The following is a 21506-nucleotide window of genomic DNA, read 5'->3' as shown; positions in this document are numbered from 1 at the left end:
CTGCTGGTGCGGGAGTTTACCTTGAAAACTTCTGCTATCCCCAGGGCAGAGTGCACTGCCTGCTACTTAGTCCCTCAATAAAGGTTTAAAAGTGGATTAAATTATAAGTCGAAAAAAAATTGCCTTAAAACTTCAAAATGCTAGGTAGGCTCCGCGAGCCACAAACTCGGCAGCAACTCGAAACACAGCCCGCAACTCCACTACCGAAGTTACAGGCGGCTGGAGGCAGTCCAGGGAGGAGGCCCCTTGAGCGTGCCCCGGCTCCCCTCTGCCCCGCCCCCAGCCAGAATGCGTGCTGGGATTGGTCTCTGTGGTTCCGCCCTTGTCGATGACCCCGCCCCGCAAGACCCGCGGTGGGTGACCCGGAAGCAGTTGTGAGGCGCCGCCGCGCGGCCCAGCTCCCTTTTCCGGTCGGCGTGGTTTGGGAGCGCAACGTCCACGGTGCCCGGGCGTTCACCATGAGTGTCCCGGCGTTCATCGACATCAGCGAGGAAGATCAGGTGTGTTCCCGGACCGCGGATGCCTCCAGGGTGGGAGGTGGGGGTAGACTCAGGGATGTGAGGGGCCGAGTCGGGGTTGAGCCCGGGCCAGGCGGGCGGAACGCTGCCCCGCGGAGCCAACCCCGGAGTCGAGAGCCGCGGTTGTCTCCTCCGCACCCAGGAGTGGGCAGGCCGAGAGGCAGGGGCGCACGTTGCGAGCCTGGAGTTGCACCAGCCCGCCCGCCGGCGCTCCCAGCGCTGGGTCCCAGGCTCGACAGCCTACTTCCTGGTTGGCGTCGGGACTCTTCCAGCCTGTAGTCACTTCTGTCTGTCGACACAGTACTTTTGACTCATTGAGACGGGTATCTGCCTCCGTCCCCGAAATGCAGCCACATCCGGAGTGGGAGGTGGCGAATCTTCAGAAGGCATAAGCAGTTCAGGGGAAAATTTGGTACTAAAGATCAAGATGGCTTTACTACTTTGTGACCGTATGTAGACTGTATTTTATAGTCTTACTTGAGCAAGAGTGAGAGTTCTGAAAGCATAACATCAGTTCCACCCCCAGACTTTTGAGGCATACACCTGTTGAACGGTCTTAATATTTTTAAGTTTCTGTTTGCTTTTTGGTATGTATGCATGGGTAATGCTTCTCATTTTAAACGGAGAAGTCTCAAGTTCAACTAAACTCGAAGTGAGTTTCTCGTTAATTTTGCAGAACTGAAAACTATTCTCCGAAGTTTTAAGTGTTGCCATTCTGTAGTTTTCTGCTACTCTACTAACATGGAAATTTTGGTTTCGATAGAAGAGAAAACATTACTAGTCTAAGATAACTTTCAGACCTGAAGAGCAGAGTAAGGGAAAGAAAAATGGGGGGTAAAAAGCTAGGGAAGGAGTTGAGCATTATTAGAAAAGACGTGTAAGGAAAAAAAGCCTATCTGATGAGGAATGAGATCATGTTATCAACAATAGGCTATTAGGTTATTGGGGAAAGAGAAGTTACTTGGTTTTTGTTTTTGTTTTAAATGGAAAAGGGTTGTTGATGCAGGAAGTTTTGCCATTGATTATATTAAAGTGTCTTTTCTAGTTAGGTTATGCTACTGTTCTTGTTTCACCCTAGCCATTCCTTTTGGGTAAATAGATGATTGCTTCAGGAATTTAACTTCCATCAAGTTCTCCGATTAGAATAACCACCTGTGACCAGTAGGGATGCCAGATGAAAACAGCAAAGTGTTGATTGAATAGTTTGCTTTGTGCATGCAAAGCAGAAAGTAAAGCAGAAAGAGGGGGGCACCGTACTATGTCTCCTTCATAGAGAAATATACAGTGGTATTTTAATGCTCTCTGAAATGGTGAGATTTGTTTTATGAAATCTTGTTTATACCAAGTCATGTGAAGTTTCTATGTTATCTGAAAAGATTGCGCTGTCAGATCTGCAGGTTTCATGTACTTAGGTGGCCAGACATAGCTGTGGGATTAGAAATGTGATGCCTGTACATGTGCTGGTGGTGTCCCTGCATCTCCATTTCATTTCTTTATTATCTTAAACACCGTTTACATTCATGTATAGCTGCCATAAATCCAAGTCCTCGAATAAGTTATTAAATATTATGTGTGCGTTAGAGTAGAAAATGCCTGAATACTTGATGTGGTCCTGTAGTTACGTGTTTATAGGCCCAACAGTGCTTTCTGATCCGGGTATGCATAGATGCAATTTGATAGAAACATTATATTAAGGGCGACATTCAAAGGCGTCTTCTTATTTTTATGTCTCTCACAGGGCTTATCTCAGATAGGTCCTCAAACATTTACTTAACAAATGATTACTCCCTTACCAGGGTAATGTGTGTAACTTTTTAAATTATCCATGTTACATAGACCTGAGCAATAAAACTTCACTTCTTTAAAACAGATCACTTATTCCCTTTCCCCACTTGCCCCCCAAAAAAGCTTGGACTATGTTAGAAAGGCTTGTGCTGTATACTGAAAATCCATCAGGATATATAGGTCATGTGAGAGAAATTCTGAAGGTGATAAGTGTGGGGGTCATAATGGGGGTTTGTGTAGCTACTTGTTTGAGGTGAAGTGAAGTTGCTCTGTCATGTCTGACTCTTTTGGATCCCATGGGCTATAGCCTACCAGGCTCCTCCGTCCATGGGATTCTCCAGGCAAGAATACTGGAGTGGGTTGCCATTGCCTTCTCCAGGAGATCCTCCCAACCCAGGGATTGAACCTGGGTCTCCCGCATTGTAGGCAGACGCTTTACCGTCTGAGCCCTTTGAGACTGATGGTGGATGAGCTGGGGAGAGAAACTTTAATATAATTTTAAGTCATCATTAAATGTGATATTCACATTTTGTTTATTATTTTTTTAAGAAACAGGACAGAATGCTTTTAGAGCTTGCCTTTTGTAATTTACAGTTCATCTAATAAATATAGAACAATCTTATTTGATTCAACAGGCTGCTGAACTTCGCGCTTATTTGAAGTCTAAAGGAGCTGAAATTTCAGAAGAGAATTCAGAAGGTGGACTTCATGTAGATTTAGCTCAGATTATTGAAGCCTGCGATGTATGTCTGAAGGAAGATGATAAAGGTTTGTTTTTAAATTTTTTGTATTATTACTAATCATAGACCTACTTTTAAAAACTTTGTTAGGAATTATATTTGTTTTGTTTTAGACCTTAGAACTTTAAAAGCACCATTGTTTTTAATCTTTGCACACACTTTCAGTTTATTCTCATCTGTTAAACCTGTGAAGTAAGCCTATTTTGAGAAAACATCTTTTTCACATCTGTTTTTTGAGTGTTATTGCACACAGTAAATACTGGTAATTTCAGAATGAACTAAAGAAGAAATACGAATCTCTTCATAAGGTTTGCAGTATCAAATGGGAGGCAATTTCAGGTAATTGAAAAGCTAATCATTTGACTCATCCTCTACTTATTGAGATAAAATGGGAAATTTTGAAAATTAGGAGTCCTAAAATCTCTGGTTAAGGTTTGAGATTAAACTTGGCATATAAATAGTATCTTGCCAGTAAAAACTGAAACTGTATAGTATAAGGACGTGTAAATCAGTCTTCTGTTTTACTGGTTGAAAACCAGATCCTGGGTAGTAACTTCTTCCTCGTTTAATAAAATGTGGAAGTTGTTTTCTGAATGATAATGGTACAACAGAGCTGGTTATTTTAAATTCACGTGTTCTCTGTTTTTTAGTTTTTTTAAGTTTTAAGTTCAGTGGTCTTTGGTATATTAAAATTCTGGAAATACATATTTAACTCAATACATTAAATATTATAGTATCACTGTTGTGTCATCCATACACGTGTAGATGTTGAAAGTGTGATGAACAGCGTGGTATCCCTCCTGTTGATCCTGGAACCAGATAAGCAAGAAGCTCTGATTGAAAGCCTATGTGAGAAACTGGTCAAATTTCGGGAAGGTGAACGTCCGTCTCTGAGACTGCAGTTGTAAGTTAAGAACTGAAAGAGGCTCAGTTTTTCTATGGGGTTTTCAATGTTACTGTCGTTTATTTGTAAACAGAATTCTAGAACTTGACTCTCAGCTGTGGCTTATTGGTGGTGTGTCTTGGGCTCCATTTCCCTCCTTGCAGTGTGATGTTCGTGACAGTATCTCTGCGAAGTTTGTTGTCAGGGCGGATGGCCTCAGTGTACTCAGCATAGTCACTGATCTCAAGCACTGCCTTATTGTTTGTTCACCAGGCTAAGCAACCTTTTCCATGGGATGGATAAGAATACTCCTGTAAGATATACAGTGTATTGCAGCCTCATTAAAGTGGCAGCATCTTGTGGGGCCATCCAGTATATTCCAACTGAGCTGGATCAAGTGAGTTACCATGTGGAATACTTGTTCTGCTTATAAGAAATAAGAAGCAAATATGTTCACCATGTCACTGCATTTTCTCCTTTTGTCAATCTCGTTGTAGGTTAGAAAATGGATTTCTGACTGGAACCTCACCACTGAAAAAAAACACACCCTTTTAAGACTACTTTATGAGGCACTTGTGGATTGTAAGAAAAGGTATTCAGAATTGATGCACTGTGAAGACAAGTAGGATAAGTGCTTTTGCTCTTTCTTTGTTCTCTGAGGAGGTGCTATAAATCTCTGTGTAAATTTCACCTACTAAATTCAAGATAACTGCAAAGTTTGAAATAGTTTTTCCCATCTTTAAACTTTCTAAAAAGCAAAACTTGCTTTCCTAAAACTGGTACAGCTGTTAATCCCAAAGCTGTGTAATATCAGACTAAGTTATTTAATTAGACTAAGCTTTGATGTCTTAGTGCGGGGTAGTGCTGTCGCTTTTGTTTAATGGTGGTGAGGGTCTAGCAGTCAGTTCCCCTTAGTCAGTGTCTCCTATGTAAACAGTGTCCCTGAGGTGAAACTTTGCAATGAAAGTGAAAGAAAAGTGTTAGTCATTCAGTCATGTCCGACTCGTGGTGACTCCATTGACTGTAGCCAGCCAGGCCCCTCTGTCCGTGGGCTTTTCCAGGCAAGAATACTGGAGTGGGTAGCCAGTTCCTTCTCCAGAGGATCTTCCCAACCCAGGGATCGAGCCCAGGTCTCCCACATTGCAGACAGACGTTTACCATCTGAGCTACCAAGGAAGCCCAACTTTGCAATAGACTATACTGAATCTTATTGTGCTTTTGCAAGGTCTTGAGTTTCTAAGGCTTGTATTTAGCCCAGCAAACTGCATGCCCAAAAGATTTATTCCTCAGCCAGTTATGAGTGCAACCAAATGATAGATTTGGCCCAGATTTTAGAATCAGTATTGAAGGATAATCCTGCCATTTTGACCTAGCTTTTCAATTTCTCTTTTCACATAGTGGTTAAAAACTTTTAGAAAAAGTAATCAGTCTTCAGTTTAGTTTTATTGCACAATTTTTAGTGGCTTTCAGTGCTAGGGTGTTTGATATATTAGAGAAAATCAATAATAGTGTTTCTGTTACGTTAATGTAAGTTTTTGCAGGCCATTTACATTTAATAATACAAGAGAAAATTATATTTTTGTTGTGAAAGTTGCAGTGTTTTGTTATAAAAGAAGTAAGCAGGGGATTTTGCATTAATAGCCTTTTTCATTTTGTATCAGTGGCTACTGTCTGTTACATGCTTGCACACTTGTGGCAGCATTCCAGCCAGTTGTCAATAAGTGTTAGTTTTATATCAGACCATTTCAAATAGGGAGGGCATGAAAGCTACTGGAGAAGGAATCCGTATTTTAATATACACTATAAATGTGTAGGCAGTGGAATAAAACTACTGGGATTCGAACCTTGGCCTTCCTACTAGCTATGTGTTAGTTGCTCAGTCATGTCCAACTCTGCAATCCCATGGATTGTAGCCTGCCAGGATCCTGTCCATGGAATTCTCTAGGCAAGAATACTAGGGTAAGTTGCCATTCCCTTCTCCAGGGGATCTTCCCAACCCAGGGATCAAAGCCGGGTCTCCTGCATTACAGGCAGATTCTTTACCATCTGAACCTCCAGGCTAGCTGTATGACCCTAAATAAATCTGTATACCTCAATTTCCAACTTCAAGATGGAAATAATAGTAGTATGTACCCAATAGCTGGAGAAGGCAATGGCACCCCACTCCAGTACTCTTGCCTGGAAAATCCCATGGATGGAGGGCCTGGTGGGCTGTAGTCCATGGGGTCGCTAAAAGTTGGACACGACTGAGCGACTTCACTTTCACTTTTCACTTTCATGCATTGGAGAAGGAAATGGCAACCCACTCCAGTGTTCTTGCTTGGAGAATCCCAGGGACGGGGGAGCCTGGTGGGCTGCCGTCTATGGGGTCGCACAGAGTCGGACATGACTGAAGCGACTTAGCAGCAGCAGCAGCAGTACCCAATAGCATTATTGGAAAGATTAAATAAGATATACACGAAGTTCTTAAAACAGTGGTTTTATTATTAAGAAAGCACTCAGTGAATATTAGATATTTTATTCCTGTCATTATCCTTTTCACTTTTTTCAAGCTCATCTTAAAAAATTAGTCTTTTTCTTCTGGTACAGTCGTTTAAAATGATGTATGTCGTTGATGACTACTCATTGGGTGGTGTCTCTGATTGCTATTTAGTAGATCCTCAGTCTTTTATTCATAAAAAGGAAGTAACTAAGGTCACCTTCTAAAGAATCCCAAAGCTAGTTCTCAGAGAAATTGAGATAGGACATCAGTACCCATCCGTCCCCTCCTAGACACACCCTAATGTTAACGTATGAAGAAATACCTGCAGCATTTGTCACAGGTGAGCATTCTTTCCCTGTTGAAACGCTTCCTTCAGTTGACTTCTGGGGCTTCTGTCTAGAGTCTCGCTTCATTCACAACTCATTTGTGGCTCCCTCCCTTCTTCAGATCTGCTCAGTTGTTGCCTCATTGGAAAGGCCTTTGGCTGTCTCTGAAAATAACAACATTCCTCTACCCTTGCGTTGCTTCCCCCCTACCTTCCCTCTTTTATTATCGCTCCCATTGCACTTATTATTAACTGACCTTCTATGTTGTAATGTTTATTATCTGTTAGTCCCCACCAGAATGTAAGTTTCACAAGGGCCTTAACTTTTTGTTCATTGCTAGGGCAGTGTCTGACAAGAGTAGGCACTCAGTATGTATGTGCTAGGTGAATGATGACTATTTCTGGAAAACGAACGTGTTGCAACAGCAGTAGATGTAAGAAGCAGTGACGTAAGGCAATATGAAGCGGTGGTTTATGGAACTATAGCGTGTATGCCCTTCCCAGGCTTTCAACCCAGCTTCTCTTCTGAACTTTAGGTCTTTATGTTCAGCTGATTTCCACCTGTTTCTATTTAGTTTCGGCCTGGCCTTGGTGAGTCAGACAGTAAAGAATCCGCCTGCAATGCAGGAGACCTGGGTTCAATCCCTGGATTGGGAAGATTCCCTTTGGGGAGGGCATGGCAACCCACTCCAGTTTTCTTGCTTAGAGAATCCCCACGGACAGAGGAGCCTGGTGGGCCACAGTCCATGAGGTCACAAACAGTCAGACGTGATTGAGTGACTGAGCACACACAGTTGCCTCAAACTCAGTATGACCAAAATGAATTACTGTTTTCTCTCTCTGAATTAGTCTATTTTCCTAGCTAGACATCTTGAAGTCATCTTCTGTTTATTCTATTTACAGTGAAACAAATTTCAGCATATGATTCTTCAGGTTTACATTTTCTTTAGGGTACAGTACAAAATTCTTAGTCTGATACAGAAGTCCTTTCTGACGTGGGCTTCCGTTTATTGCTGTAGTGTGACGTGGCGAATGTGACAATAATCTTGCCATTTTTGTATGGTGCAGTGACAAACTACAAAAAGTTTGCTTTCTCTATATAGATACTCCCTCCCTCCATTTCTCTCCTCCTCTTTTTTATGCACACCCACACCCACCCACATACTCTTCCTCTTGGTTATCATACTCTAGACATAGTGAACTGTGTCAGATACAAAAGCACCATGCTCTTTCCCAGTCTGGACCAGAGAGGCTGGAACTTGTTCTTATATGTTCTACAAGCTAAGAATGGTTTTTACATTTTTAACTGATTGATTGGGGTGGGGTTGGGGAGTCAAAAAAAGGCTATTTCTTAAAATGTGGCCATTATATGAAATGCAAATTTCAGTGTCCATAAAATTTTATTGGAACATGCCCATATTTACATTTTTATGTATTATCTATGTCTGCTTTCGCCAAGATTTGAATAGTTGAGGTAGAGACTGTGACCTCTAAAGCCAAAATATTTGCCTGGTGCTTTGTGGAAAGCTGGCCTCTATGTGGTCTAGACCCACACTCAGCTCCTTCACTCTGCCTGAAGTGCTCCTCCTGTACTTACAGTGCCCTCCACTCACATGGCGCCTTGTACCCTCAGCTAAGAGCTTTATGAGGATGTAGGCTCAGTGAGGGCTTCCAGGTGGTGCGGTGGTAGAGAGTCCACCTACCAGTGCGGGAGACACGAGACGTAGGCTCGATCCCTGGATTGGGAAGATCCCTTAGAGAAGGAAATGGCAGTGCACTCCAGTATCTTTGCCTGGGAAGTCCCATGGACAAAGGAGCCTGGCGGGCTACAGTCCGTGGAATAGCAGAAGAGTTGGACACGCCTTAGTGACTAAACCACAAAGCAGTAAAGCTCAGGGAAGGTTAGCAACCTTGTCTGCCCACCATTGCATTCCCAAGGTCTTGGGCACTGATGGGCCCTGAGTCGGTGAATGCTCCCCATGCTTAAGGAACTAGGAGAGGATACTTATTTAAACTCTGTAAATTTCTGTCATGCTGCTGCTTTAAGTTTTAAGATTTGGTTTTTGCCTAGTACACAGAAAATGGTCATTTTGTTGTTTTTGCTTCTTGGGAGTTACCTTGCCCTCTTAGTAAGAAATGCTTACACTTATTGGTGCCTCCTTCCTGATTTTATTCATATTGGTGGTTGATGAGTGCAAATTGTGTGATACCTTCGGAGGCCTTTAATATGTCAGATACTGTGCTCTTTAAATGGACTATTTGATATTTGTGAATTCAGATTTTCTTTAAAAAGATGTATTCGACTGAAGTATACTGTGGCTGTTAAAACTGGAAAGTGTGCCCGTGCTTGCAGTGTATCACAGGATAGTAATTTGTTTTTTAAATTGGAGGGTGATTGTTTTACAGTGTTCTCTCTGCTGTACAACATGAATTCAGCCATAAGTGTATATATATATATATATATATATACAGCCTTCCTCCCACTCCCCCCAACAAGGTAATATATTTGAACCTTAGTTTTGTGGGAAGTTTTAGAATGTCATTTAACTTTTTAAAAATAAATGGTATAGCTCTTACTGATTTTATCCAGGTTGAATCCAGATGTGGGGAGAAGAGAAGGGTTTTTAGCAAATGAAAAGGGTATTTCTCCTACTTAGCAAACTGAAGCTTTCTGTAACTGGCTGAAGATTTTATCAGTTTAAAAGAAGAAATAAACGGTGAAGGTAAACATTTTCTAAGTTCAGATTGAGCTGATGCATTTAATTATTTTGTACTTTTCACTGCAGTCAAAATTGATCATATAATTCTGGGGGTGATTTAATTGGAAGGGTGTCATTAGTGGAGTTATTTAAATATCTGGTGTTGGCTCAGGTTCAGCCGTACTATTCTCAGACAAAAAAACTTTTTCTCCTCTAGGCCTTTTTATAGCTTGTCTTCTCTGCCTGGAAAGTCATCCAGCCCCTGCCTCCCACCTCCAATACTCTTCATAGCCAATTATTTTACATCCTTCAGATCTCAGCTTACGTGTCATTTCCTCAGAGAGAGACTTTCCCTGCTCACTCTGTATGAAATAGCCTGCTCTTTCCTCTCTCAACTCTTATTACTGTATGCTGCTGCTGCTGCTAAGTCCCTTCAGTCATGTCCGACTCTGTGCGACCCCATAGATGGCAGCCCACCAGGCTCCCCTGTCCCTGGGATTCTCCAGGCAAGAACACTGGAGTGGGTTGCCATTTCCTTCTCCAATGCATGAAAGTAAAAAGTGAAAGTGAAGTCACTCAGTCGTGTCTGACTCTTTGCGACCCCATGGACTGCAGCCCACCAGGCTCCTCCATCCATGGGATTCCCCAGGCAAGAGTACTGGAGTGGGGTTCCATTGCCTTCTCCCTATTACTGTATAACATCACCATTTTCCTTTATGGCACGTACTTGTTAATTGTTATTTTTCCTTAGTTGTTTCTCTTTCCTACTAGAAGGAAAGTTCATGACTTTCCATAGAGAAGAACTGTGTCTCTGAGTCACCAGTGTATGTGTATCATCAGCACAATATTGGCACTTAGTAAATATTTTTTAATGAATGAATGGCAGTAATGACACTCTGAAGTTCCTAAAGTTGTATTTCTTTTTAGTGATGCCGCATCAAAAGTTATGGTGGAATTGTTAGGCAGTTACACGGAGGACAATGCTTCCCAGGCTCGAGTTGATGCCCACAGGTAATGTTTACCATGTGTTCCAGTGAGGGCTGTCGTCACTGGGGCAGAGGCAAGCTAGAGTATTTGGTCATATAGTGGAGGTCATGCCTGCATCCACCAGTGATCCAAGGCATTTGATAGCACATGCTTCTTGATGATTCTAATGTAGCTACCAAAATTCAAGATTGGGTATTGAAAGAACCACAGAATGCATGTGAAGTAGCCATATAGTGTTTGCTATTTGGGGTATTCCTGCAATTGGGGTTCCCAACCTGAGTAGTAGAACTTGATCTTGGTTTGGTGGGGAAAGGTTTCATTTGTATAAAAATTAACTTATTGCTAACGAGAACTGCTTCAAGCACTTTTAGGTCTATTTAGTAGCGATAAGAGTAGGATCAGTTTTTTAACTCTATGGAATGGAAATTGTGGTAATTTCTTCATAGGGTTATTGCTTCCCAAGAACTTGTATATAATGGATGTTGGTAGAAAGGGTAGTTAGTGGAAAAGATCGTCGTCGACTCAGGTTAGAATGCCTGCATTCAAATACTTGACCACTTAATTAGCCCTTAAAACCAGGCATGTTCTTTTCTGAGCTTGTTTCATCTTTGGTAAAGTGGGCTTGATAATACTGTTAAGTGTCTCAGGGTGCTGTGAGGATGAAATAAGATAATATATGTTAAAGCACTTAATGTCTGACATAAATGGTAAAATATTGCTATTTTATTCTTTATTTTGGTGGTGCTTTCTCTTCAACTATGTTTTTGTCTGAATAATTTGGTTAAAACAGGCGTCACTGATCAATTTATTGGCCTGTTTTAACCCGTTTTGTAATTTTTTTATGCCATGTATATCAAACTCTTAGATATTTCACTTAATTGAATATATTTTGCAGTCTGCAAAGCTAGTGAAATGTACCTGAATTTCAAGACTCTGAGCTTTGATTTTGTTTTCTAACTAAGGTGTATTGTGCGAGCATTGAAAGATCCAAATGCATTCCTTTTTGACCATCTTCTTACGTTAAAACCAGTCAAGTTTTTGGAAGGCGAGCTTATTCATGATGTAAGTAATTTATCCTTAATGTGAAAAGTGTTTTCTCCTCAATCTAACATACTGAACCCAGAACTCTTTGTATTAATGGACACAACTCAGAGAAATCTAGAAAGAGAACTATTTATTCATTTTTTATCAGGAACAGACTGAAATTTAGGACTAACATTTAGCTTTTCTCCGCTGCTGAACACTCCTGTTCTTCCTTTCTTTCCTTCATCTTCTCTATTATGAACTTAGAGAATACAAATTTCTTCATTTATATAGTGTCTGCTAGCCCCCAATTAGGAAAATAAGTCTGATATTTAAAAGCACATGAATGCACTTTTCTAGTATAAATACATTACGGATTATTTTCTTTTAGTACTACGTCATTACTGCCATCTTTTGGGGTAAATCATTTAGAGCTCATTGTATTTACTGATTCTTTCATCTTAAGTGAATTTGATGAAAGCAGATTTACATGGTAATTTGATCAAACAGATTGAAATGTAGAGTCTCCTTGCTGGGAGTCAGTGTCCTAAATAGCTAGAATAAATCTTGATTCTGTTTTTTTTGTCTTTATTTGTATAGCTTTTAACCATTTTTGTGAGTGCTAAATTGGCATCATATGTCAAGTTTTATCAGAATAATAAAGACTTCATTGATTCACTTGGTAAGTTTTGGGGAATATTCTTTGGAGGGGTAGGGAGAGATAGGAATGTATGATTGAGAAAATACAATCATGGCCTTATGTGTAGATTACCCTAACCAGTGGTGTATCTTATTCCTTAGATGCATGGTGATTGAAATTTTTGGTACTTCTTTTAAAAAGCCACAGTCACATAATTGTAGCAGATAGCTTTTTTCCTTCTAATACAGTCTTAGACTTGGTTCTCCATCACTGCCCCCAATGAACAAAGTATACTGTATTCCTAAGCAGATCTAAGTGAAGCTGTAGATGAAGTTAGATGTGGAGTTATGGTGATTTTGTGTGACAGTTTGTTGAAGACAGCATAGTAAGTTTAAGCTTTGTGATTTTTATCTTGAAGTTTTCTTTCTAGACCAACAGAGTTCAGTAAATGTTGCTGAATTGAATCTTACTCATCTTCATTGAGCAGACTGCATATATATTCAGTGTTTTCTTTCTGGAGCATGTTTTTAACATGGCTAAAATTAAAAAGAGAAACCTTAGGAAATCTGTAGTTGAACAGGTTTAATTGTTCTAAAACTCCGTTTTTTAGAGAGTGAAGACAAATAAAGCTAAGGTGCTTAGTTTTTCTACTGGACGATGATCAGAACACAAAGGCCAGTTGTAATTTTCCATATTAAAATTGAATTTAGTCTTCCTGGTTGGTTGAAGTGTAGATAAAGAATACATTTATAATCTACTTTGATTATACTATTAGTCCTCAATTTGGTAATCATTAATTTCTGTCACCTATAACTTTTGTGCAGCCATTGGAATTGGGGAAGATTGAATTATCCTGAACATAATAAGGCGTTTGAAATACACCAAGATAAAGTAGATGCAAGTGTGTTTGTGTGCAGTGCTTTGCCAGGTGCACTAGACCCAGAAAACCACATTCTGTCCCAGTTAATTTGTTTTGTGGCATGAAGTTATGTGATGGAATGTTAATGTCAGCAACCTCTTTATTTACGCACCAAAGAAAAAGGAGTAGTAATTAACACTTTGACACTCCCCCATTGATGTGTAATTGACTGTTTCAAAGGAGCACTGGTTCATAAGCTATTGCATGCATTAAAATTACGTTTTCTATATTGCAGCATTTTAAGACAGGGGTCAGTGACAATGCAGAAATTGCTCAATGATGCACATTTTTTTATTACTGCATTAAGGTTTTGACATATTAGTAATGAATAAATGTTTCCATAAAATTAGATTTTTTTATAACTTTAAAATTGAAATATGACACAGAACACTGTGACTTCCTCGTTGAAGGTAATCTACTTTCATGAAACAAAGCACAGCTTTCTACAAGTCTTTAACTCATACTTTACTGGCTTCATAGTTTGATTTTGAGAACAAGAATCCTAAAGACTTTAAATTTGGTTCTTTGTTTTAAACATCAGTTTGAAGTGTTTTTAAATGCAGATTTCCATGAGTTAGACCATGGTTTTACATAATTCATTTGAGAAATAATCTTCCCTCTGATAAGTTTTTTGATTTATGGTAAGCTTGTAACTGCACAAGGAGTAGCAGTAAAATAAATTTAATTTCATTAGTATTTTAAATTATATCTTAGAAATTTTAGGAATTCCTATCATTTTATCATATTAAAAGAGGCCAATATGTATGTCCATAGAACTGGTAATGTTAAGGAATTTTCTTATATTAACAAATATTGTATACAAATAAACTTTGTATTTGTTCTCTGTGATAGGAAAAACATAATTTCTGTGTAAACCACAAATCAGATTCCCTGTTTGGCCTTTTGTTTGTCACAATCTATGCAGATTAGCAATCATTTATTAGTAATTTGTTTGTAAAAGATGTTTTGGAGAAAAACATCATATTAAATGTTTATTTTTGGGTTTTAAATGTATTAAGATGTTATTACAGCTGAAAGTCGGATTATAAATGTGTAGATGCCACAGGTGGCATCAGTTATTCTCAGAACACTTCGTTTTATTAACGGACAGCTTGGGCCAACAGTAGCACGACTTGTGTCAACTGAATTGCCCTAACATGTCCACATGTAATCTAGTGTTGTCCAGTTGCTACCTTCTTGCTTCAGAAAGTTAATCAGCATCTAATTTGCATTTGTTAATTAGGGTTAATGTGCACTAATTGATTTTTTGATGCTTGTAGGTTTCCATTAAATCTGCTTAGCAATACTTACTTGGGTACCTCATTCATTTGAGTTATGATGATCATGTTTTTGTTGAATCAGTGCCAAATAGAAAGCCTGCATCATAATTACAGCTAATTAACAATTATGTCCTATATTAATGGGCTTCCCTAGTCTTCTGCTAATATTGTTATAAATTTCAAATTTATTTATGGAGTACTTAGAACTTTTTTACCAGTACAGACTTGAGGCTCTTAATTACTAGAGTGTGTCATTCGCTGAGTTTACATAATTTGAAAGTTCAGAGAAAAGGAATGTGTGAGTATTTCTAAATTAACTTTAGAAATGTTTTAAGAAATTAACATGAAATAAGAGTAATCTGTGTGTTATAATTCGGCTTCTGTTTAGAAATAGATAGTTTGGGTATTCAGGATTTGTATATATTTGTATTTCTAGTTGTTTTGTAAATGAACTTGTTTTTTAGGCCTAGTACTGCCACTTTGTACCAATAAGTAAGTCACTTAATCTTACTCCTCAATTTTAATTTTTTTAAAGAGAAAGGATGGGGACTAGGTAGTTTGCTTTTAGGTCTGACAGTTGTTTGTGATCCGAATAATTACAATATTTCATTAGAAATTATAAGGCAAAATTTGAATTATTTGTAGTTTTCTACTTTTGCCTTAAAAAGAACAGGTTATCACTATTACTTTATCTAGTACTAATCATTTTAAACCTGTAAATGTTAAATATATACTTCTGCAGTTTGACTTTTAAGTATTAAATCCCAAGTGGTCTAAAGAGAAATTTAATGTTTTCATAACTGAATGTATGTTAAAATATTTTAAAATTCCATGCTTACCAGTAACACAGAAAACAGTTAAGTATCAATAGATACAGAATCCTGTGTTTAAATGAAGAGCTTATTAGTAAAAATAAGTTTTAAGTAATTTAGTTTAATGAGAATGTTCTTTATGAAATGTATTTTGTATACTTTATCTCCTAAGATATATAAAATAAATACTAAAAATAGAAAATGTGCAAAATGTTTAGGGCCTAAAAATACCATTTTATAGCCTGATCTTAACATTGAATGTGTCACCTGTGGCACTGAAGTAATAAAGAAACGTAGTTATAGAAAAATAATTTTAAATGCTCCATAATATGATTGTAGGGTCAGTTTATGGTTTGCAAATACAAGAAGGTTTGTGAAAATTAACACTGACACAATTTTACAGAAGCGTTGTTACCATGCAGGGCTGTAATTAGTATGGATGCTTATCTGGCTTCACTGCTGTGTTTCTCAGGCCTACTGCATGAACAGAATATGGCAAAAATGAGACTGCTTACTTTTATGGGAATGGCCGTGGAAAATAAAGAAATTTCTTTTGACACAATGCAACAAGAACTTCAGATTGGAGCTGATGATGTTGAAGCATTTGTTATTGATGGTAAGGCAATTGGAACATTTTCTTTTCTAGAATTTCCTTCTATCCTATGAAACATAAGATTTTTAATCCTGAAACTGAGTTTAGTAGTTGAGCAGATTATATTTGTAGTACTGGAAAATTCAGTGGGATTACATTCAGTAAGTTGCTTTGTGGTTTTTTTTGGAGAAGGAAATGGCAACCCACTCTAATATTCTTGCCTGGAGAATTCCGTGGACAGAGGAGCCTGTCAGGCTACAATCCATAGGGTCACAAAGGGTCGGACACGACTGAATGAGCACATTTGGTTTTTGGTGTGTATCTATTCCTTGAAGTCATGTAGAACAAAAGGCCTTTAGGGCGGTGGTATATTGTAGTGGTTAAGAGCCTAGATTTTAGTATTAAACCTGTGTTTGAGACTAGGCCTTCAGCTGTGAAACATGAATGTAGGAGTTAATTTGTGGTTGTTTAGATTAAATAAATTAATGCCTGTAATTAATGCATGTGCCAGCTCAGTAAATGATCTGAAAATACTAACCATTATCACATTTTTGTGATTGGCCTAGGAATAGGACCTCCAATAATTATATTGTGTGCTGTGCTCAGTCACATCCCATTCTTCGCAACCCCGTGGACTGTAGCCCACCAGGCTCCTCTGTCCCATGAAATTTTCCAGGCAAGAAACTGGATTAGGTTGCCATTTCCTTCCCCAGGGGATTTTCCCAACCCAGGGATCAAACCCATGTCTCTTAGGTCTCCTGTGTTGGCTGGGAAGCCTTAATAATTGCCTTATAAAGTGCAATGTAATTAGGATTTTTTAAGATTAATAAAATGCACGGAACTATTGACATTGTTTCATTGGAATGCTCTTAAGTCTCAAACAGTCCTATAATACCTTATTAAGAAACTGTTTCCTGCCTCCTCTGTTTTGTGATTTCAGGATGAACACTAGAATTCTTACTGAAAATCGTTATGTGATATTTAATACAGATAGGTGCAGCAAACCAGAGGACAAATATATGTGGCCTTCCTTTTGGTTGTATCATACTGCTGCGCTTCAAAGAGCCAGTTTGTAAAATAGTGTTGGGAAACTGTAAAGTTTTATTATGGTTTACTTGGTCACAGTTTCATGCTTTAGACTGTTTTCCTTGGGAATTTTTCCATATAATAAGTCATGTAAAACATCCTTTTTCTAGCTGTAAGAACTAAAATGGTCTACTGCAAAATTGATCAAACCCAGAGAAAAGTTGTTGTCAGGTAAGACACTAATACTTTGCAGCATTTTGTAGAACAGTTTATTCTATTTCACTTAAATGTTTATAGAGAACCAAGGTGTATTCTTATCAGTTGACTGTAGTTAAATAGTTCCTATTTATCATAATTTTATTAAAGTTCAGACTGAATGTGATTAGCTTATTTAATGAAAGAGTCCTATTTTCCAGCACATTTCATTTAATGGCTCAGCACTGGCTAGAATACTAATGACTTCTGTGTCTGGTTTATGTAGTTCAGGAAAATAGATGGTTTAGGATTAGTGTGAATAGTGAAAGTCGCTCAGTTGTGTCCAACTCTTTGCGACCCCATGAACTATACAGTCCGTGGAACTCTCCAGGCCAGAATACTGGAGTGGGTAGCTTTTCCCTTCTCCAGGGGATCTTCCCAACCCAGGAATTGAACCCAGGTCTCTGATATTACAGGCAGATTCTTTACCAGCTGAGCCACAAGGGAAGCCTGGTTTAGGATTAGTATGGCAAATAAAGGTTTTTTTGTTTTGTTTTGTTTTAAAAAACCTATAGTCATTTTTACAACTCTATATTGTCTCCTATATATATTTAACCTTGCTGTTTTAACTAGATACAAGTGTATTGTATTATAAAAGAATACCAAAGGACAAAAGGTTGACTAATAACTTTATTTTTAATTTTTCCAGTCATAGCACACATCGGACATTTGGAAAACAGCAGTGGCAGCAACTCTATGACACACTTAATGCCTGGAAACAAAATTTGAACAAAGTGAAAAACAGCCTTTTGAGTCTTTCTGACACCTGAATTTTTATGCTGTATAGTTTTGCTCTTTTTGGAAAATCTAAATCATAGTAAAATATAGGCTAAAATCTGACTACAGTCTGGACATTTATTGTCTCATATTTAAAAGAAATAACCATCTTCAGAGCATACAAAGTAATAAATCACAAAGGGTCACTGTCTATTTTGTATAATACATATGTTGTGTTCTGTAAGGAAGGGGTTTGAGATGCACCAAGAGCTTTGAGTATATGGAGGAAAGACAAATTTAACTAAAGGGAATTAAATGCTAACATTCATTCAGTGCTAATATCAAACCTTGCAATCTTAGCTATCTTAAATGAAGCATTTATTGAGTGAAAACACAACAGTAATATAATTTCATCAAAGAAAAAAGTTGGTAAAGTGAGTACAACTATAAAGCTTTAGATATAAATTGTATTCCAATTGATACCACATCAATATTTCAACTAAATAATTCACTCTGAAAGCATTTATCACCATTATTTTAATCTGTTTTTTCTGCCATCTCTTCTGCTTTTCTTTTTTTAGGTTGGTTGTTATTTTCTAAGCTTAGAAACTTTTCAATTTCATTTATTTGATTTGTTACCAAGTGCTGCCAGTCATCTTCACCAGAAGACACATCTGAATCAGTATTTTTAATCTTGATTGCCTGAAAATGGCTTTGTAGCGGAGTTGATTTCAGAGGCTTTGTTTTCACCTAGGAAATACCAAACTTGTTTTACCACTGAAATTATTACTCATTTTCTAACCAGTCATCAATAAGCATTTAAAGAAAATCCTTCAGCCTTTGCAATTAGGGGTATGTGATAAAAACCCACTGTTGTCTTGGCTATTTTCCAGCTACCACCCTAGTAATTTTGGCACCAAAAAAAAAACTATAAACTGTGAATTTGTAGGCTTATGTAGTAGCTCTTCAAGATCTTCAAGTAGCTCTTCAAGATATACTCCAGAGATACCACAAATGTTTTCTTAAAGGTCTTAAGCTTTCTTTGAAAGAAAACATATTTAAAACAATGCAGATTAAAATCTGTTTTGTCTGCTACTCCCCTGCCCTTCCCAAACAAGTCTATGTTTTGTATCTTCTATCAAGGCTGGGGAAATTTTTAAATGCTAACGGAAGTAAACTGCCATATAGAAACTGCCTTTTACTTCAGGTTTCCTCTTAGGCTTCAGAGCACCATTGTTGGAGAAACAGGAAAGCGCAATGAGGTGTTAAGTTGGTGTGTTTCCAAGGCACCACATTGGGTCACACTTCTAATACTATGTTAAAGAAGTATTTTTAAGGTTTTTTCTGAATATAAAATAATTAACTACAAGTTTAGAAAACAGAAAAGTGTAAAGAAACTAAAAATCATCTATATTTTAATGTTGACCATGCTGTAGAATTTTATATCAGTTTTTCCTTCTGAATTGTTTCCTATACAGTACAGACTTCTCATAAGCAAATGTCAGTGCTGCAAGACACTTCTTATGGATGTGTGATAATTCAACTAGGACCTATTGTTGACATGTTTCCAGTTTATCCCTATCAGAAATAAATTTGAGGGCTTCCCTGGTGGTGCAAATGGTTAAGACTTTGCATTTACACTGCAGGGAGCACGGGTTCAGTTCTTGGTCAGGGAATTCCCCACAAGCTGCAGGGTGTGACAAAATTCAATTTTTGAAAAAAATCTTTTATGGTCTTCTTAGATTCTCAGATAAAATCTTTTCTTGAATGGGAATATATTTTTGAAGTACAGAACAGAATAAGAATTTGATTAAAATTACCCAGTATTCACCACCATTAAACATTTTGATATAAATATCCTAGACTCTTCTCTATATATAGTTTTTAAAAATCTGGATCATTTATATGATTGTCTATGCTGGGTTAAAAACATTTTTAACATTTCCCTCTAGAAAGACCATGGCTCCATCATACTCCATGTTCCGTAATTTAATATATTGTTGGACATTTGAGTTGTTGGAAAATGTTTACTGTTATTAAGTTATAATGAAGGTCATTTGTTCATAAATCTTTGTGAAGATCTTTGAGTACTGCCCTTACATTAAAGTATTTTCCAATCTGTTAAAAGTGGCATATTTTTGTAATGTATTTTCAAAGTGAGATCATACAGTAACAATTTTTTAAACTGCATTTAAATATTTACATTTATCTCAGTTCCCTAAAGGATGTGTCCTTTTGGACTGCTCTGTTTGGTTCCTGCGAATTCTAGTCAACCGCCAGTCTCCTCAGAGTCTTAGCCTCTGATCCTTAGTGATGCTGGGTTCATGTCTGTCTCATTGCCTATGTTTTTGTGAAATAACAGATGAAAACAAAAGTATCAACAAAGGACCACCAGGAGACCTTACGCAATTCATTTAACTTCTGTGGACCTCAGTTTTCTCATCAGATTCTTTTAGTTACAAAATGCTATTCTGTAAAGAGTAGCTGGATAAAATGCACATAAATATGTATTTTTCATAATGTCTGGCTTGTAAGTGTTCAACATACCTTGTGTGGCTCACAGAGCCAAAATGAATTAAAGCCATCCATGCGTGGGTAGTGTGTCGGCCTCATGCAATACTGAGAATAGTTAACAGAAGTAGACCAAATCCAAAGCTAGGTTGCTACTAATTTTGGAGTAAAATGATGTGATGATCTGTATGACATAATGGTCCTGTTTTGCCAACAAAATGCTAGAAACATCTTGGTGCTTTGACACCAAGTACAAACTACCCAATTTCCCAAAATCTGTATCTTTGACTTGATGGAAAAAGGAGGGAGACATTCACACATTACACTTCCCTTTTTCCTACTTAGTGGGAGGGGCAGAAGCAAGGATTGGCCATAGAGAGAAGCAGGATATAATTTTATAGTTTACACTTAACTTGTCCTATTTAGCTTAACTTAGGTTTTGCAGCCTACAGCAGTAATTCTAGTTATACACATGTTGCCATATATCTTTGCTCCTTCCTTTCCTTCTTAAAAAATCACCTCTTCACCTCTTTCTGCCTGACTCAAAAGATCTGCTCTTTAGCCTAAAATTTTCCCCAGCCTAGTAGCAGTAGTCCTCTTTCTTTAAGCCTGTGGTTACATTTTAAAATTCTGAATGAACCTAATACTGAATGTGTAAACAAGTGACTGCTTACTCTGGCCCCTCTCTCCCATCCTCATTCCTATGTGTAATCAAGATTGCAGCAGGCTGCCAACCGAACCCCCTCTAAGAATAAAAAAAAAAACATTACTCTGGGTCTACAGGAGAAAAGTGAATTAACTCATAATGTAACTACCCAGAATTTTACAAGACTGATGCGGACAGTATACATAAAAATATGTTGAAAAAGTTAAAGAACTTATATTCCCTTTCTGGCCATAAGTCTTCATAAAATTCACTTTTCGTTTAGAACAAGAGTTGGCAAACTTTTGCTGTAAAAGAGCCAGAGTAAACATTTTTGGCTTTGTGGGCCAAGTGGCCTCCCTCACAACTGTGTCACTAACACAAAAGCAGCCGTAGAACTACAGGTGAAGGCATGGGTGTGGCTGTTCTGATAAGCTTTTACTGTTGTCAGAATCAAGGCAATAGGCTGCATATGGCCCATGAGCTGTCATTCAACAGCCTGTGATGTAGAAAAGGATAAGTAAAAGAGGTTAGCTTGGTCTTGTTTAATCCAGGGATCACAGCCTTTTCAGTAGACTAAGCAAAAGAGCTCACCTGCTTTTAAATTTGTCCCATGTTAAATGTTAACTGGTAACCAAGCATCAGCTGGGACAATGATACAGAGCACAT

General features: G+C 38.1%; 2 protein-coding genes across 3 annotated transcripts in view; one reads left to right on the top strand and one right to left on the bottom strand.

Moving 5' to 3' along the window:
* The first annotated feature begins 364 nt into the window (after nt 1-364).
* On the top strand, nt 365-17806 carry EIF3M (eukaryotic translation initiation factor 3 subunit M). Of its 2 annotated transcripts, XM_027562730.1 has the most exons (11): nt 365-500; nt 2939-3071; nt 3809-3947; nt 4200-4323; nt 4424-4518; nt 10360-10443; nt 11382-11481; nt 12043-12124; nt 15566-15709; nt 16882-16942; nt 17616-17806. In XM_027562730.1, exons 1-11 carry the CDS (start codon nt 459-461, stop codon nt 17734-17736), a joined length of 1125 nt encoding a protein of 374 aa, XP_027418531.1. In that variant the 5' UTR covers nt 365-458; the 3' UTR covers nt 17737-17806. The 2 variants fall into 2 exon arrangements, with proteins under 2 accessions (XP_027418531.1, XP_027418532.1); XM_027562731.1 differs by lacking the exon at nt 16882-16942.
* CCDC73 (coiled-coil domain containing 73) overlaps nt 17754-21506 on the bottom strand; it is a 106003-nt gene continuing 102250 nt past the window's right edge. The window contains exon 17 of the mRNA XM_027561965.1: nt 17754-18433. Within this exon, the coding sequence (XP_027417766.1) occupies nt 18221-18433 (213 nt within the window). The 3' untranslated portion in view covers nt 17754-18220. The remainder of the gene's footprint in view (nt 18434-21506) is intronic.

Source organism: Bos indicus x Bos taurus, chromosome 15, assembly GCF_003369695.1.
Source record: "Bos indicus x Bos taurus breed Angus x Brahman F1 hybrid chromosome 15, Bos_hybrid_MaternalHap_v2.0, whole genome shotgun sequence".
Taxonomy (NCBI): Eukaryota; Metazoa; Chordata; class Mammalia; order Artiodactyla; family Bovidae; genus Bos; species Bos indicus x Bos taurus.
This window is presented reverse-complemented; position numbering and strand designations above follow the sequence as displayed.

What these genes read in the sequence shown, in the direction of transcription:
- EIF3M (XM_027562730.1), top strand. Translation starts at nt 459, where the DNA reads ATGAGTGTCCCGGCGTTCATCGACATCAGCGAGGAAGATCAG. An exon ending in CTTGTGGATTGTAAGAAAAG is followed by an intron (nt 4,519 to 10,359) that starts GTATTCAGAATT and finishes ATTTCTTTTTAG; the next exon opens with TGATGCCGCATCAAAAGTTA. An exon ending in CAGAGAAAAGTTGTTGTCAG is followed by an intron (nt 16,943 to 17,615) that starts GTAAGACACTAA and finishes TAATTTTTCCAG; the next exon opens with TCATAGCACACATCGGACAT.